The sequence below is a fragment of the Bombina bombina genome, chromosome 2 (genome assembly GCF_027579735.1).
Source record: "Bombina bombina isolate aBomBom1 chromosome 2, aBomBom1.pri, whole genome shotgun sequence".
NCBI lineage: Eukaryota > Metazoa > Chordata > Amphibia > Anura > Bombinatoridae > Bombina > Bombina bombina.
Genome location: NC_069500.1, coordinates 1,314,085,505 through 1,314,105,023, shown reverse-complemented (window position 1 = coordinate 1,314,105,023; position 19,519 = coordinate 1,314,085,505). Strand labels below are relative to the sequence as shown.

The 19,519-nt window shown below is 39.9% G+C and overlaps 1 protein-coding gene across 1 annotated transcript in view; it reads right to left on the bottom strand.

Annotated features, from left to right (window-relative positions):
• Window positions 1-2,650: 2,650 nt before the first annotated feature.
• KIAA0232 (KIAA0232 ortholog) overlaps window positions 2,651-19,519 on the bottom strand; it is a gene marked incomplete in the record, with an annotated part of 538,324 nt that continues 521,455 nt past the window's right edge. Inside the window, 1 exon segment of the mRNA XM_053704159.1 lies at window positions 2,651-5,255. Coding sequence (XP_053560134.1) covers window positions 5,079-5,255 — 177 coding nt within the window.

Sequence of the window (19,519 nt, the reverse complement as noted above, 5' to 3'; positions counted from 1 at the left end):
ACATCAGTATCCTCAATAACTGGATAAATGATACCAAAAAAAAAGGACTAGATATAAAACACTTTAAACAGCACCTGACATCCACAATGGCTGGGGCACTCACCACCATCTATCAACCAGACACTAGGGGACTAGACCTCTCTGTTGCTACGCAGTCAGGAATGCGGAAAAGGGAAACCAGAAAGTAAACACGCTCGGTCACAAGGTGAACCTTACAGTACAAAAAAAGCTCGCCCAACCGTAAGGTTGTTTCGCTTCGAAGGCAGTTATGTTAAAAAAGGACACAAGCCCAGATAATACTACACATAAGCAGATTGAATCACAAACATGATTAAACCCCCCCTGTTCAATAATCCCCCTCAGGAGATATTAACCCTCGATTCCAAGATACTAAAGGAGTCCCACTAAGACCCTGTATTTTTCACGTGAGTTCGCAGGAACAAATGATTTACAGTACATTCATGAAGAAGTAAAATGAAACAATCTTACCGGAATCTACGCCGTGGAACAGGAACACAGCCCTTCAAGTGCGACGGATAGTAGCTTCGCCTCTGCCATGGACATGAACGAAGCAGGAAGCAAAGCGAAGTTAGACAACGCGGATTGCTTGTGGAGCTCTTAAAATGAGTCGGGATGGTTTCACAGAAAGACTCTCCCTACATCTCTGGACACTAACTTTCATCCAAGCCCTCACTGAGAGACTGACAGGATTACTTAAAACACCCGTCCCATGTCGAAGAGTACTACCCTCCATAAGAGACGAAAAGAATCTTCTGACACTTCTCTGCCAATCTCCTGGGACGAAAGGCAAAGAATGACTGGAGGATGAGAGAAGTGGGAGGAGTATTTAAGCTTTTGGCTGGGGTGTCTCTGCCTCCTCATGGTGGCCAGGTTCTTATTTCCCAAAAGTAATGATAGCAGCTGTGGACTCCTTCCATTTATGAAGAAAACAGTCCACATCATAGGAGAGATTAGTATAAAAAGTTCCCTTATGAGGAGAAACTTACTGGGGATTATGGTTAGGGGAGTGACATTTAACAGCTTTGTGGTGGTGCTCTTTGCCACCTCCTGCTGGCCTTGAGTGATATTCCCACTAGTAATTGAATGACGTTGTGTATTTTCCATCTTTTAGGATATATATTTTAGGAAATCCTGGTCCCTTTGGGGCATCTACTTATACTCTTCTACCTCAATCAGTATGAGGTAAGGGCCGCACAGTGTAGAGAGGGTCTTGTCAGACACCAGGGATAGCTTGTCTCCCCGTTGTATAGAAGTAACATCCAACGTTGTACAAACATGCAGTCACAGATCACCTTTGATATGGATGAGGTGCACCTCCTGTAGTGTGATCAGTAAGATAAGTTGCGGCCAGGATGTTGACAATTTCACTGATCCCAGCGTGAATCAACACGGTATGAGTTGAAGTTTGACTTAGAACACCTGAGTACCGGAACAAGTTTCAGGCTAGAGGATCAACCTTAGAAGGAGAGACCAAGAAAGATGAAATGTGTTCTGTCTGGGAATATATTTTCCCAGACAGAACACATTTCATCTTTATTGGTCTCTCCTAAGGTTGATCCTGTAGCCTGAAACTTGTTCAAGTACTCAAGTATTCTCCCAAGTCAATCTTCAACTCATACAGTCTTGATTCACGCTGGGATCATCTGTCTACCTCCGGTCACCTGACTCAAACCGCCCTGCAGGCAAACAGCTGAGTTAAGCATTTGCTCCGATAGTGAAATTGTCTCTGTCCTGGCCGTAACTTATTCTACTGATCACACTACAGGAGGTGCACCTCATTCATATCAAAGGTGATCTGTGACTGCATTTTTGGACAACGTTGGATATTACTTCTATACAACGTGGAGACAAGCTATCCCTGGTGTCTATGACAAGACCCTCTCTACACTGTGCGGCCCTTACCTCATACTGATTGAGGTAGAAGAGTGTAAGGAAATGCCCAAAAGGGACCAGGATTTCGTTCTCATAATTTTGACTTGATGAACTTTTGACAACCTCTTTATTACTGTATTCATTACCAGGAGTCATTGATGTTTTTTCCTCCATTGGGACTTTTTTTTATTTTAATATATTTTATATCTTATTTATATATGATCTTTTTATCAGGATTTTTATGTCTATTAGACCTCAATTGAATTTTTATCAGTAATTGATTCATAATTTTATTTGTTATCACTGTGCTTGTGAATATTAATTTATTGTACTTATTTTATTTTGATATTGTATATTTTTTTTTCCTTTGCGCTAATTCACAAACCCCCTTCTTTCTTTTTATAATCTTTCATATTGTGTATCTGGATTTGAGGGAATCCGGAAATCCAATAGGTGAATTTTTGGCAGCATATAGATTTCTTATTTCTTTTTCACAGCGCCCAGGTCACATCTCCTTTTTACACACACACACATTATATATATATATATATATATATATATATATATATATATATATATATATATATATATATATATATATATACACACACACATATACACACACCCCCTTTATTTATAAAATTATAGACATTGGGATGTTCTCAGAGGAGGATATACATCTCAATCTGTCATTTGCAGAAATTACTATGAAAAAAATTATAAACAGATCAACAAGCAACATTAAAACCAAAGTACACAGGGTTTTTATTTTTTTTATTTGGTGTTCAATAACTCCACAAGAAAAACAAAATCAGGTGTACATGAAAATCAGAACAATACAACCACTTGGAGGAAAAAAAAATGTAAAAACAGAATTTCAGTCTAGGAATGAAAAACTGAATATTTTCAGTGCGATGATATGCAACGCGCTTCATACCACTGTGCGTTCAGCGTTTTGCCAACCTTAATTTAAATACCAGAATGAAAAAAAGTTCAAAGACTCTTGCAAACAGCTATGAAAATTAGCTTAATATGAATTATTGCCAAAGTCTTATGTATCATTCCCCCATCATTTCCAGGAATGTTACATTGCACAAGTAGCCTGCAATCTTTTTTTTTTTTTTTAAAAAAGAAAAAAGAAAAACCCCAACACTGGATCTGAAATACACACTTACTGTATAAAAGTATGAAGCATGTATGGTTTAAACCTCAAAGCACAGTTTCATGGGGACTGACAAATTGAGTTTCCAGTTTCCCTCATAGCTTCTAAAAGCATCTACATGTGCAAGGCTGAGTTAGAAGGGCCTGTATTTTCTTAATATTTGCAGTGCAAATAATACCCACAACACTGAGGAAGCTCCAGAAAATAGTTAATTTAAATTTTAACATATTAAAAAAAAAAACCTGTACAGTTCGTGTTGTGCTGTTTGCATAAACTCTTTACAAAATGTTGAGTATGATCCTCCAAAGGGTTTCAGTAAACAAATATATTTTTGATAATATGGAAACTTGTGAGAAAAAAAAAAAAATATGCATCACTATTGTATATATCCGTTCTAACAGTGTATTTCCCATAGTGCTGGAAAATATAGAAAACAGCATAATAATCAACCATTTTTTCCTCTCTTTTTCTCTTTATACAGAAGGAAGCAAAGGAATATTTGGATATTAGTTTCTTGACTTTTCCACACACAAAACGTAAACATACCAAATACACTGTATATTCCTCTTCAGTTTAAAAGCAGAATGGAATTAAACAAATGAACAAATGTTTCCTGAAGAGTTTATCACCAACATTTTTTTTCTCTAGACATGGAAGAAAAAAAAAAAAAAAAGAGAAAAAAAAAAAAAAAAAAAAGGAAGTTTAAACTGCATTTTAACTCAAATCTCAAAGCTCCAATCCGGTTTAATAATGACCTGTATTGCTATTAAAAGAACGCGGTTGTTCCAAAGCAATATTAAACTTTTTGCATTCCTGGTGTTAAAAAGCATGCTTCTATAGATTTAATTTTAGTAACCTCACATATTGCTCTTACTGTGCTTGAACAATCTGCATATGTGTTAAGCACAAAGAGTTTTGAAAGTTTCTACAGCTACACTTTGGACAATGTGCTGAATTTAAAGTTGAACAAAATACATAAATCAACAAATCATATTCAATCATACGTGTAAATTGAAAATGTACTTATTGCCACACACTCACATACTTGCCCATACTGTTCTCCCAAAACACAAATTAACTATGAGACTAAATATACAACACCAACAATACACCTACAAGATAGCTAAAGGAAGTAGCCATAGGATTAACAGCACAGCAATAGGTTTATGTATATAATAAAAGTGGGTTCCACCTGAATGTACATGGTTCTTTTACCATCCTAGATGTAAAATTAGAAGAAGAAAAAAAAGAAAAGAAAACTAAGAACACAACAGATGTCACAATTTTGGGTGTATCTCAGAAGACATAAGAAATAACTAATAAGTGACATAAAGAGAAAGAAACTAAATTAGCTGAAAATCCTTGGCTCCCACTATTAGCAATAATATTAAATTATATATCATCCTCCATAAATGGGGAACAAAATGTCATAGGCTAGAAAACACAGTATTTTAAGTCTCTAAAGCACAATCTCATTGCTTCTACTAAAATTTTTAAATTTTTTTTTTATTTAGTAAAGACTGGGCAAATACGCCATGCTAGTCTCCTGCACTCAGAAAGGCACTGATTGATTACAGTGGTATGTATTTATCTCCCAGGTACTACAGAATATAGCCAAGAATGTTCCAGAAACCTCATTCTCTGAATGACAGAAGTAGCTTGAGCCACCACTAAACTAAGATGGTAATTCTGGCAACAGCTAAAGATTAAATTTAACAAAAAAAAACAAAAAACAAAACACTGTTTAGGTGATGTGAAGCAGTGAGTCTACTAATACAAGCACATGCACATCCATTCATCATCTGAAAACATTATCTAATCTAGAGCTTCTTTTTTAAATTTTAACAGTTTGTCAAAAGGAAGAAAAGAAAAGGAAAACCCTAAATGGGATTTTTTTTTATCCCAGCTATAAAAGTGGGGAAAAAAAACAAACTTAAAAAAATCTTAAGTAACTAAAAATTATTTAATTCCCTAAGAGAAACAGATTATTGTATCACTTCCAGAACTATAGCTATGTGTTCTTTCAAAGCTGGGTACGAGAAAAAATCTCCTCCCTGCAAAGGTCAGCCCATTCAGTACTTCCATCTGAAGAAGTGTCAGAACTTGAACTATTACTTAAGAAGATCTTTTTCCTGAAACCACTGGATTTTTCTTCAGAACGGCATTCAAATGTGACTTTAGAATCCTTGCTTGAAGAGTCCTGAAATATAGAAAAGATTTTTAAAAATTAATGTTTTAACTGCTGAGCATAAACTGTTAAGTATATTTTTATTAATTTTTTTATTAAACAAGGTAGTAAAAAAAAATAGTGCGTGCAAGTTTTTTTCTTAACTCTATAGTAAAAAAGGTTTATTCCCAGATAATCAAGGGCCTCTGGGTATGTGTATATAACTTTGATCTACATAACATAATTTATGTAAGTACGTACCTGATAAATTCATTTCTTTCATAGTGGCAAGAGTCCATGAGCTAGTGACATATGGGATATACATTCCTACCAGGAGGGGGCAAAGTTTCCCAAACCTCAAAATGCCTATAAATACACCTCTCACCTCACTCATACCTTAGTTTAACGTGTAGCCAAGAAGTGAATTGTAAAAGGAGTAAAAAGCATACAAAAAGAGGAACGGGAAAAAAATAAAGTGCTTTATACAAAAAATCATAACCACAAAAAATAGGGGTGGGTCTCATGGACTCTTGCCACTATGAAAGAAAATAATCAGGTAAGTTTACACATAAATTATGTTTTTTCACGTAAGTGGCAAGAGTCCATGAGCTAGTGACGTATGGGATATAATACCCAAGGTGTGGAAATCCACGAGTCACTAGAGAGGGAGGGATAAAATAACAGCTAAATCCGCTGAGAAATTAGATCCAAAAAAATAATTAAGTTTTCTTTAAAAATTTCAAAAAAACTCAAATCAAAGGCACTAGAATCAAACAGACAACTGCCTGAAGAACCTTTCTACCAAAGGCTGCTTCCGAAGAAGCAAACACATCAAAATGGTAACATTTAGAAAAAGTATGCAAAGACGACCAAGTTGCTGCTTTGCAAATTTGATCAACTGAAGCTTCATTCTTGAAAGCCTAAGTGGCGGCAACTGATCTAGAAGAATGAGCTGTAATTCTCTGAGGTGGAGACTGCCCCACCTCCAAATAAGCTTTGTGAATCAAAAGTTTCAACCAAGATGCCAGAGAAATAGAGGCTTTCTGACCTTTCCTGGAGCCAGAAAAAAAAAAAATAACAAATAGACTAGAAGTCTTTCTGAAATCTTTAGTAGCCTCAAAATAATATTTCAAAGCTATTACCACATCCAAAGACTGTAAAGACCTTCCAAGAGTATTCTTAGGATTAGGATACAAAGAAGGAACAAATAAGGAACAACAATTTCCCTATTGAATTCACAACTTTAGGCAAAAAATTAAATGAAGTCCGCAAAACCGCTTTATCTTGATGGAAAATCAGATAAGGAGACTCACAAGAGAGCAGACAATTCAGAAACTCTTCTAGCAGAAGAGATAGCCAAAAGAAAACAGAATTTATGCTTACCTGATAAATTACTTTCTCTTGCGGTGTATCCAGTCCACGGATTCATCCTTTACTTGTGGGATATTCTCATTCCCTACAGGAAGTAGCAAAGAGAGCACACAGCAAAGCTGTCCATATAGCTCCCCCTCTAGCTCCACCCCCCAGTCATTCGACCAAAGGTTAGGAAGAAAAAGGAGAAACCATATGGTGCAGTGGTGACTGTAGTTTAAGCAAAACATTTTTTACCCGACTTAAATGCCAGGGCGGACCGTGGACTGGATACACCGCAAGAGAAAGTAATTTATCAGGTAAGCATAAATTCTGTTTTCTCTTGCAAGGTGTATCCAGTCCACGGATTCATCCTTTACTTGTGGGATACCAATACCAAAGCTTTAGGACACGGATGAAGGGAGGGAACAAGACAGGTACCTTAAACGGAAGGCACCACTGCTTGCAAAACCTCTCCCCCAAAAATAGCCTCCGAAGAAGCAAAAGTATTGAATTTGTAAAATTTGGCAAAAGTATGCAGTGAAGACCATGTCGCTGCCTTACAAATCTGTTCAACAGAAGCCTCATTTTTGAAAGCCCATGTGGAAGCCACTGCTCTGGTAGAATGAGCAGTAACTCTTTCAGGAGGCTGCTGGCCAGCAGTCTCATAGGCCAAACGGATGATGCTTTTCAGCCAAAAGGAAAGAGAGGTAGCAGTCGCTTTCTGACCTCTCCTCTTACCAGAATAGATAACAAACAAGGAAGATGTTTGTCTGAAATCCTTAGTTGCTTGTAAATAGAACTTTAAAGCACGAACTACATCAAGATTGTGTAATAGACATTCCTTCTTCGAAGATGGATTAGGACACAGAGAAGGAACAACTATTTCCTGGTTAATATTCTTGTTAGAAACAACTTTAGGAAGAAAACCAGGCTTGGTACGCAAAACTACCTTATCTGCGTGGACCACCAGGTAAGGTGAATCACACTGTAAGGCAGATAATTCTGAAACTCTTCGAGTATAAGAGATAGCTATCAAAAACAAAACTTTCCAAGATAACAACTTAATGTCTATGGAATGTAAAGGTTCAAACGGAACCCCTTGAAGAACTGAAAGAACTAGATTCAAACTCCATGGCGGAGCCACAGGTTTATAGACAGGCTTGATTCTGACTAAAGCCTGAGCAAACACTTTAACGTCTGGTACCTCTGCCAGACGCTTGTGTAACAGGATAGACAAAGCAGATATTTGTCCTTTTAAGGAACTAGCTGACAATCCTTTCTCTAGTCCTTCTTGGAGAAAGGACAATATCCTGGGAATCCTAATCTTACTCCATGAGTAACCCTTGGATTCACACCAACAAAGATATTTCCGCCATATCTTATGGTAGATTTTCCTGGTGACAGGCTTTCTAGCCTGAATCAGAGTATCTATAACTGACTCAGAGAACCCACGCTTTGATAGAATTAAGCGTTCAATCTCCAAGCAGTCAGACGTAGAGAAACTAAATTTGGATGCTTGAACGGACCCTGTATTAGAAGATCCTGCCTCACTGGCAGTGTCCATGGTGGGACAGATGACATGTCCACTAGGTCTGCATACCAAGTCCTGCGTGGCCACGCAGGCGCTATCAGAATCACCGAAGCCTTCTCCTGCTTGATTCTGGCAACCAGACGCGGGAGGAGAGGAAACGGTGGAAAAACATAAGCCAGATTGAAGGACCAAGGCGCTGCTAGAGCATCTATCAATACTGCCTTGGGATCCCGGGACCTGGACCCGTAGAGAGGAAGTTTGGTGTTCTGACGGGACGCCATCAGATCCAACTCTGGGGTGCCCCATAGCAGAGTCAGCTGGGCAAATACCTCCGGGTGGAGTTTCCACTCCCCCGGGTGAAAAACATAATTTATGTAAGAACTTACCTGATAAATTCATTTCTTTCATATTAGCAAGAGTCCATGAGCTAGTGACGTATGGGATATACATTCCTACCAGGAGGAGCAAAGTTTCCCAAACCTCAAAATGCCTATAAATACACCCCTCACCACACCCACAAATCAGTTTAATGCATAGCCAAGAAGTGGGGTGATAAGAAAAAAGTGCGAAAGCATAAAAAATAAGGAATTGGAATAATTGTGCTTTATACAAAAAAATCATAACCACCACAAAAAGGGTGGGCCTCATGGACTCTTGCTAATATGAAAGAAATGAATTTATCAGGTAAGTTCGTACATAAATTATGTTTTCTTTCATGTAATTAGCAAGAGTCCATGAGCTAGTGACGTATGGGATAATGACTACCCAAGATGTGGATCTTCCACGCAAGAGTCACTAGAGAGGGAGGGATAAAATAAAGACAGCCAATTCCGCTGAAAATAATCCACACCCAAAATAAAGTTTAAATCATATAATGAAAAAAAAACTGAAATTATAAGCAGAAGAATCAAACTGAAACAGCTGCCTGAAGTACTTTTCTACCAAAAACTGCTTCAGAAGAAGAAAACACATCAAAATGGTAGAATTTAGTAAAAGTATGCAAAGAAGACCAAGTTGCTGCTTTGCAAATCTGATCAACCGAAGCTTCATTCCTAAACGCCCAGGAAGTAGAAACTGACCTAGTAGAATGAGCTGTAATCCTTTGAGGCGAAGTTTTACCCGACTCGACATAAGCATGATGAATTAAAGATTTCAACCAAGATGCCAAAGAAATGGCAGAGGCCTTCTGACCTTTCCTAGAACCGGAAAAGATAACAAATAGACTAGAAGTCTTTCGGAAATTCTTAGTAGCTTCAACATAATATTTCAAAGCTCTAACTACATCCAAAGAATGCAATGATCTCTCCTTAGAATTCTTAGGATTAGGACATATTGAAGGAACCACAATTTCTCTACTAATGTTGTTAGAATTCACAACCTTAGGTAAAAATTTAAAAGAAGTTCGCAACACCGCCTTATCCTGATGAAAAATCAGAAAAGGAGACTCACAAGAAAGAGCAGATAATTCAGAAACTCTTCTAGCAGAAGAGATGGCCAAAAGAAACAAAACTTTCCAAGAAAGTAATTTAATGTCCAATGAATGCATAGGTTCAAACGGAGGAGCTTGAAGAGCCCCCAGAACCAAATTCAAACTCCAAGGAGGAGAAATTGACTTAATGACAGGTTTTATACGAACCAAAGCTTGTACAAAACAACAATGAATATCAGGAAGATTAGCAATCTTTCTGTGTAAAAGAACAGAAAGAGCAGAGATTTGTCCTTTCAAGGAACTTGCAGACAAACCTTTATCCAAACCATCCTGAAGAAACTGTAAAATTCTCGGAATTCTAAAAGAATGCCAGGAAAAATGATGAGAAAGACACCAAGAAATGTAAGTCTTCCAGACTCTATAATATATCTTCCTAGATACAGATTTACGAGCCTATAAGATAGTATTAATCACAGAGTCAGAGAAACCTCTTTGACTAAGAATCAAGCGTTCAATCTCCATACCTTTAAATTTAAGGATTTGAGATCCTGATGGAAAAAAGGACCTTGCGACAGAAGGTCTGGTCTTAACAGAAGAGTCCACGGTTGGCAAGAGGCCATCCGGACAAGATCCGCATACCAAAACCTATGAGGCCATGCTGGAGCCACCAGCAGAACAAACGAGCATTCCTTCAGAATCTTGGAGATTACTCTTGGAAGAAGAACTAGAGGCGGAAAGATATAGGCAGGATGATACTTCCAAGGAAGTGACAATGCATCCACTGCTTCCGCTTGAGGATCCCTGGATCTGGACAGATACCTGGGAAGTTTCTTGTTTAGATGAGAAGCCATCAGATCTATTTCTGGAAGTCCCCACATTTGAACAATCTGAAGAAATACCTCTGGGTGAAGAGACCATTCGCCCGGATGTAACGTTTGGCGACTGAGATTATCCGCTTCCCAATTGTCTATATCTGGGATATGAACCGCAGAAATTAGACAGGAGCTGGATTCCGCCCATACAAGTATTCGAGATACTTCTTTCATAGCCAGAGGACTGTGAATCCCTCCTTGATGATTGATGTATGCCACAGTTGTGACATTGTCTGTCTGAAAACAAATGAACGACTCTCTCTTTAGAAGAGGCCACGACTGAAGAGCTCTGAAAATTGCACGGAGTTCCAAAATATTGATTGGTAATCTCACCTCCTGAGATTCCCAAACCCCTTGTGCTGTCAGAGACCCCCAAACAGCTCCCCAACCTGTCAGACTTGCATCTGTTGAAATTACAGTCCAGGTCGGAAGAACAAAAGAAGCCCCCTGAACTAAACGATGGTGATCTGTCCACCACGTCAGAGTGTGTCGTACAATCGGTTTTAAAGATATTAATTGAGATATCTTTGTGTAATCCCTGCACCACTGGTTCAGCATACAGAGCTGAAGAGGTTGCATGTGAAAACGAGCAAAGGGGATCGCGTCCGATGCAGCAGTCATAAGACCTAGAATTTCCATGCATAAGGCTACCGAAGGGAATGATTGTGATTGAAGGTTTCGACAAGCTGAGATCAATTTTAGACGTCTCTTGTCTGTCAGAGACAGAGTCATGGACACTGAATCTATCTGGAAACCTAAAAAGGTTACCCTTGTCTGAGGAATCAATGAACTTTTCGGTAAATTGATCCTCCAACCATGATCTTGAAGAAACAACACAAGTCGATTCGTATGAGATTCTGCTAAATGTGAATACTGAGCAAGTACCAAGATATCGTCCAAATAAGGAAATACCACAATACCCTGTTCTCTGATTACAGACAGAAGGGCACCGATAACCTTTGTAAAAATTCTTGGAGCTGTTGCTAGGCCAAAACGGCAGAGCCACAAACTGGTAATGCTTGTCTAGGAAAGAGAATCTCAGAAACTGATAGTGATCTGGATGAATCGGAATATGCAGATATGCATCCTGTAAATCTATTGTGGACATATAATACCCTTGCTGAACAAAAGGCAGGATAGTCCTTATAGTTACCATTTTGAATGTTGGTATCCTTACATAATTCAATATTTTTAGATCCAGAACTGGTCTGAAGGAATTCTCCTTCTTTGGTACAATGAAGAGATTTGAATAAAACCCCAGCCCCTGTTCCAGAACTGGAACTGGCATAATTACTCCAGCCAACTCTAGATCTGAAACACATTTCAGAAATGCTTGAGCCTTCGCTGGATTTACTGGGACACGGGAAAGAAAAAATCTCTTTGCAGGAGGCCTTATTTTGAAGCCAATTCTGTACCCTTCTGAAACAATGTTTTGAATCCAAAATGTGAATTGAATTGATCCAAATTTCTTTGAAAAATCGTAATCTGCCCCCTACCAGCTGGGCTGGAATGAGGGCCGCACCTTCATGTGGACTTGGGAGCTGGCTTTGGTTTTCTAAAAGGCTTGGATTTATTCCAGACTGGAGATGGTTTCCAAACTGATACCGCTCCTGTAGGTGAAGGATCAGGCTTTTGTTCCTTATTGTGACGAAAGGAACGAAAACGATTATTAGACCTAAATTTACCTTTAGATTTTTTATCCTGTGGTAAAAAACAATTTATGCTTACCTGATAAATTCCTTTCTCCTGTAGTGTAGTCAGTCCACGGGTCATCATTACTTCTGGGATATTAACTCCTCCCCAACAGGAAGTGCAAGAGGATCACCCAAGCAGAGCTGCTATATAGCTCCTCCCCTCTACGTCACACCCAGTCATTCGACCAAGAACCAAACGAGAAAGGAGAAACTATAGGGTGCAGTGGTGACTGGAGTATAATTTAAAAATTTAGACCTGCCATAAAAAACAGGGCGGGCCGTGGACTGACTACACTACAGGAGAAAGGAATTTATCAGGTAAGCATAAATTATGTTTTCTCCTGTTAAGTGTAGTCAGTCCACGGGTCATCATTACTTCTGGGATACCAATACCAAAGCTAAAGTACACGGATGACGGGAGGGACAGGCAGGATCTTTATACGGAAGGGACCACTGCCTGAAGAACCTTTCTCCCAAAAACAGCCTCCGAAGAAGCAAAAGTGTCAAATTTGTAAAATTTGGAAAAAGTATGAAGAGAAGACCAAGTTGCAGCCTTGCAAATCTGTTCAACAGAGGCCTCGTTCTTAAAGGCCCAAGTGGAATCAACAGCTCTAGTGGAATGAGCTGTAATTCTTTCAGGAGGCTGCTGTCCAGCAGTCTCATACGCTAAACGTATTATGCTACGAAGCCAAAAAGAGAGAGAGGTAGCAGAAGCTTTTTGACCTCTCCTCTGTCCAGAATAAACGACAAACAGGGAAGAAGTTTGGCGAAAATCTTTAGTTGCCTGTAAATAAAATTTCAGGGCACGGACTACATCTAGATTGTGCAGAAGTCGTTCCTTCTTTGAAGAAGGATTCGGACACAATGATGGCACAACAATCTCTTGATTGATATTCTTGTTAGTGACAACCTTAGGTAAGAACCCAGGTTTAGTACGCAGAACTACCTTATCTGAATGAAAAATCAGATACGGAGAATCACAATGTAAGGCTGATAACTCAGAGACTCTACGAGCTGAGGAAATAGCCATTAAAAACAGAACTTTCCAAGATAACAGCTTGATATCAATGGAATGAAGGGGTTCAAACGGAACACCCTGTAAAACGTTAAGAACTAAATTTAAGCTCCATGGTGGAGCAACAGTTTTAAACACAGGCTTAATCCTGGCCAAAGCCTGGCAAAAAGCCTGAACGTCTGGAACTTCTGACAGACGCTTGTGTAGAAGAATGGACAGAGCTGAGATCTGTCCCTTTAAGGAACTAGCAGATAAACCCTTTTCTAAACCTTCTTGTAGAAAAGACAATATCCTAGGAATCCTAACTTTACTCCATGAGTAACTCTTGGATTCGCACCAATGTAAGTATTTACGCCATATTTTATGGTAAATCTTTCTGGTAACAGGCTTCCTAGCCTGTATTAAGGTATCAATAACTGACTCTGAAAAACCACGCTTTGATAAAATCAAGCGTTCAATTTCCAAGCAGTCAGCTTCAGAGAAATTAGATTTTGATGTTTGAAAGGACCCTGAATTAGAAGGTCCTGTCTCAGAGGCAGAGACCAAGGTGGACAGGATGACATGTCCACTAGATCTGCATACCAGGTCCTGCGTGGCCACGCAGGCGCTATCAGAATCACTGATGCTCTCTCCTGTTTGATACTGGCAATCAATCGAGGAAGCATCGGGAAGGGTGGAAACACATAGGCCATCCCGAAGGTCCAAGGTGCTGTCAAAGCATCTACCAGGACTGCTCCCGGGTCCCTGGACCTGGACCCGTAACAAGGAAGCTTGGCGTTCTGGCGAGACGCCATGAGATCTATCTCTGGTTTGCCCCAAAGTCGAAGTATTTGGGCAAAGATCTCCGGATGAAGTTCCCACTCCCCCGGATGAAAAGTCTGACGACTTAGGAAATCCGCCTCCCAGTTTTCCACTCCAGGAATGTGGATCGCTGACAGGTGGCAAGAGTGAGACTCTGCCCAGCGAATTATCTTTGATACTTCCATCATCGCTAGGGAGCTTCTTGTCCCTCCTTGATGGTTGATGTAAGCTACAGTCGTGATGTTGTCCGACTGAAACCTGATGAACCCCCGAGTTGTTAACTGAGGCCAAGCCAGAAGGGCATTGAGAACTGCTCTCAATTCCAGAATGTTTATTGGAAGGAGACTCTCCTCCTGAGTCCATGATCCCTGAGCCTTCAGGGAATTCCAGACAGCGCCCCAACCTAGTAGGCCGGCGTCTGTTGTTACAATTGTCCAATCTGGTCTGCTGAATGGCATCCCCCTGGACAGATGTGGCCGAGAAAGCCACCATAGAAGAGAATTTCTGGTCTCTTGATCCAGATTCAGAGTAGGGGACAAATCTGAGTAATCCCCATTCCACTGACTTAGCATGCACAATTGCAGCGGTCTGAGATGTAGGCGTGCAAAGGGTACTATGTCCATTGCCGCTACCATTAAGCCGATTACCTCCATGCATTGAGCCACTGACGGGTGTTGAATGGAATGAAGGACACGGCAAGCATTTTGAAGCTTTGTTAACCTGTCTTCTGTCAGGTAAATCTTCATTTCTACAGAATCTATAAGAGTCCCCAAGAAGGGAACCCTTGTGAGTGGTAAGAGAGAACTCTTCTCTACGTTCACCTTCCACCCATGCGACCTTAGAAATGCCAGTACTAACTCTGTATGAGACTTGGCAGTTTGAAAGCTTGACGCTTGTATCAGAATGTCGTCTAGGTACGGAGCCACCGAAATTCCTCGCGGCCTTAGCACCGCCAGAAGAGAGCCCAGAACCTTTGTGAAGATTCTTGGAGCCGTAGCCAACCCGAATGGAAGAGCTACAAACTGGTAATGCCTGTCTAGGAAGGCAAACCTTAGATACCGGTAATGATCTTTGTGAATCGGTATATGAAGGTAGGCATCCTTTAAATCCACTGTGGTCATGTACTGACCCTTTTGGATCATGGGTAAGATTGTCCGAATAGTTCCATTTTGAACGATGAACTCTTAGGAATTTGTTTAGGATCTTTAAATCCAAGATTGGTCTGAAGGTTCCTTCTTTCTTGGGAACCACAGATTTGAGTAAAAACCTTGTCCGTGTTCCGACCGCGGAACCGGATGGATCACTCCCATTAGTAAAAGATCTTGTACACAGCGTAGAAACGCCTCTTTCTTTATCTGGTTTGTTGACAACCTTGAAAGATGAAATCTCCCTTTTGGGGGAGAGGCTTTGAAGTCCAGAAGATATCCCTGAGATATGATCTCTAACGCCCAGGGATCCTGGACATCACTTGCCCAAGCCTGGGCGAAGAGAGAGAGCCTGCCCCCCACTAGATCCGTTCCCGGATCGGGGGCCCTCACTTCATGCTGTCTTAGGGGCAGCAGCAGGTTTTCTGGCCTGCTTGCCCTTGTTCCAGGACTGGTTAGGTTTCCAGCCTTGTCTGTATCGAGCAACAGCTCCTTCCTGTTTTGGTGCAGAGGAAGTTGATGCTGCTCCTGCCTTGAAGTTACGAAAGGCACGAAAATTAGACTGTCTAGCCCTAGGTTTGGCTCTGTCTTGAGGCAGGGCATGGCCTTTACCTCCTGTAATGTCAGCGATAATTTCCTTCAAACCGGGCCCGAATAAGGTCTGCCCTTTGAAAGGTATGTTAAGTAATTTAGATTTAGAAGTAACATCAGCTGACCAGGATTTTAGCCACAGCGCTCTGCGTGCCTGAATGGCGAATCCGGAATTCTTAGCCGTAAGTTTAGTTAAGTGTACTACGGCATCAGAAATAAATGAATTAGCTAGCTTAAGGGTTTTAAGCTTGTGTGTAATCTCATCTAATGGAGCTGATTCAAGGGTCTCTTCCAGAGACTCAAACCAAAATGCTGCTGCAGCCGTGACAGGCGCAATGCATGCAAGGGGTTGCAATATAAAACCTTGTTGAACAAACATTTTCTTAAGGTAACCCTCTAATTTTTTATCCATTGGATCTGAAAAGGCGCAGCTATCCTCCACCGGGATAGTGGTACGCTTAGCTAAAGTAGAAACTGCTCCCTCCACCTTAGGGACCGTTTGCCATAAGTCCCGTGTGGTGGCGTCTATTGGAAACATCTTTCTGAATATAGGAGGGGGTGAGAAAGGCACACCGGGTCTATCCCACTCCTTAGTAACAATTTCAGTAAGTCTCTTAGGTATTGGAAAAACGTCAGTACTCGACGGTACCGCAAAATATTTATCCAACCTACACATTTTCTCTGGTATTGCAACTGTGTTACAATCATTCAGAGCCGCTAAGACCTCCCCTAGTAATACACAGAGGTTTTCCAGCTTAAACTTAAAATTTGAAATGTCTGAATCCAGTTTATTTGGATCAGACCCGTCACCCTCAGAATGAAGCTCTTCGTCCTCATGTTCTGCAAATTGTGACACAGTATCTGACATGGCCCTAATATTATCAGCGCACTCTGTTCTCACCCCAGAGTGATCTTGCTTACCTCTAAGTTCTGGTAATTTAGACAAAACTTCAGTCATAACATTAGCCATGTCCTGTAGTGTGATTTGTAATGGCCGCCCTGAAGTACTCGGCGTTACAATATCACGCACCTCCCGAGCGGGAGATGCAGGTACTGGCACGTGAGGCAAGTTAGTCGGCATAACTTCCCCCTCGTTGTTTGGTGAATGATGTTCAATTTGTACAGAATGACTCTTATTCAAAGTAGCATCAATGCAATTAGTACATAAATTTCTATTGGGCTCCACCTTGGCTTTTGCACATATAGCACAGAGATATTCCTCAGAGTCAGACATGTTTAACAAACTAGCAATTAAACTAGCAAGCTTGGAAATACTTTTCACTCAAATTACAAGTAATATGAAAAAAATTATGACAGTTTAATAATAAGGAACCGGAAAAATTATAACAATCAGATTTTTCCCAGTAAAGGCATAAATTTAGCAAAGGATTGCCCCCATTAGCAATGGATAACTAACCCTTAATAGCAGAAAAAAATGTACAAATTATAAACGTTTTTTTATCACAGTCAAAGCACAATCTCACAGGTCTGCTGTGAGTGATTACCTCCCTCAAAATAATTTTTGAAGACCCTTGAGCTCTGTAGAGACGATCCGGATCATGCAGGAAGAGAAAAAGACTTTTGACTGAATTTTTGATTCGTAGCAAAAGCGCCAAAATAGGCCCCTCCCCCTCACCCACAGCAGTGAGGGAAGTTCAGTAAACTGTCTCAAATTAAAAGAAACGACAGCCAAGTGGAAAAACAGTGCCCAAAAACAATTTTTCACCCAGTACCTCAGATATTTAAACAATTTAGCATGCCAGCAAAAACGTTTAAAATCAAATATCATGAAATGTCATTAAACAGCCTGTTGCTAGACGTTCCCACTGCAAGTAAGGCTAAAGATTATATGCATATAGTATTACCCAGAGAAGTGCCATTCCCCAGAATACTGAAGTGTACACATATATACATAAACAGCCTGATACCAGTTGCTACTACTGCATTTAAGGCTGAACTTACATTATATCGGTATTGGCAGTATTTTCTCAGTCAATTCCATTCCTCAGAAAATAATATACTGCAACATACCTCTTTGCAGGTGAACCTGCCCGCTGTCCCCTGATCTGAAGTTTACCTCACTCCTCAGAATGGCCGAGAACAGCAAAATGAATTTTAGCTACGCCGGCTAAAATCATCCAAAAACTCAGGTAGATTCTTCTTCAAATTCTACCTGAGAAGGAACAACACACTCCGGTGCTGTTTTAAAATAAACTTTTGATTGAAGATATAAAAACTAAGTATAATCACCACAGTCCTCTCACACATCCTATCTATTAGTTGGGTGCAAGAGAATGACTGGGTGTGACGTAGAGGGGAGGAGCTATATAGCAGCTCTGCTTGGTTGATCCTCTTGCACTTCCTGTTGGGGAGGAGTTAATATCCCAGAAGTAATGATGACCCGTGGACTGACTACACTTAACAGGAGAAAAGTTCCTTTCCCTCCAGTAACAGTTGGGATAATAGAATCCAACTGAGAACCAAATAATTTATTACCCTGGAAAGAAAGGGAAAGCAAAGTTGACTTAGAAGACATATCAGCATTCCAAGTTTTAAGCCATAAAGCTCTTCTAGCTAAAATAGCTAGAGACACATACCTGACATCAACTCTAATGATATCAAAGATGGCATCACAAATAAAGTTATTAGCATGTTGAAGAAGATTAACAATGCTATGAGAATTATGATCTGTTACTTGTTGCGCTAAAGCTTCTAACCAAAAAGTTGAAGCTGCAGCAACATCCGCTAAAGATATAGCAGGTCTAAGAAGATTACCTGAACATAAGTAAGCTTTTCTTAGAAAGGATTCAATCTTCCTATCTAAAGGATCCTTAAAGGAAGTACTATCTGCCGTAGGAATAGTAGTACGTTTAGCAAGAGTAGAGACAGCCCCATCAACCTTAGGGATTTTGTCCCAAAATTCTAATCTGTCAGATGGCACAGGATATAATTGCTTAAAACGTTTAGAAGGAGTAAATGAATTACCCAAATTATTCCATTCCCTGGAGATTACTTCAGAAATAGCATCAGGGACAGGAAAAATCTTCTGGAATAACTACAGGAGATTTAAAAACCTTATTTAAACGTTTAGATTTAGTATCAAGAGGACCAGAATCCTCTATTTCTAATGCAATTAAGACTTCTTTAAGTAAAGAACGAATAAATATGAAGATTTATCAGCATCAACCTCTGAGACAGAATCCTCTGAACCAGAGGAACCATTATCAGAATGATGATGTTCATTTAAAAATTCATCTGAAAAATGAGAAGTTTTAAAAGACCTTTTACGTTTACTAGAAGGAGGAATAACAGACATAGCCTTCTTAATGGATTTAGAAACAAAATCTCTTATGTTAACAGGAACACTGAGTATTAGATGTTGATGGAACAGCAACAGGTAATGTAACATTACTAAAGGAAATATTATCTGCATTAACAAGTTTGTCATGACATTCATTACAAACAACAGCTGGAGGAACAGATACCACAAGTTTACAGCAGATACACTTAGCTTTGGTAGCTCCAGCACCAGGCAGCGTTTTTCCAGAAGTATCTTCTGACTCAGTGTCAATCTGGGACATCTTGCAATATGTAATAGAAAAAACAACATATAAAGCAAAATTGATCAAATTCCTTAAATGACAGTTTCAGGAATGGGAAAAAAAAGCCAGAGAACAAGCTTCTAGCAACCAGAAGCAATAAATAATGAGACTTAAATAATGTGGAGACAATAGTGACGCCCATATTTTTTAGCGCCAAAAAAGACGCCCACATTATTTGGCGCCTAAATGCTTTTGGCGCCAAAAATGACGCCACATCCGGAACGCCGACACTTTTGGCGCAAAAAAAACCGTCAAAAATGACGC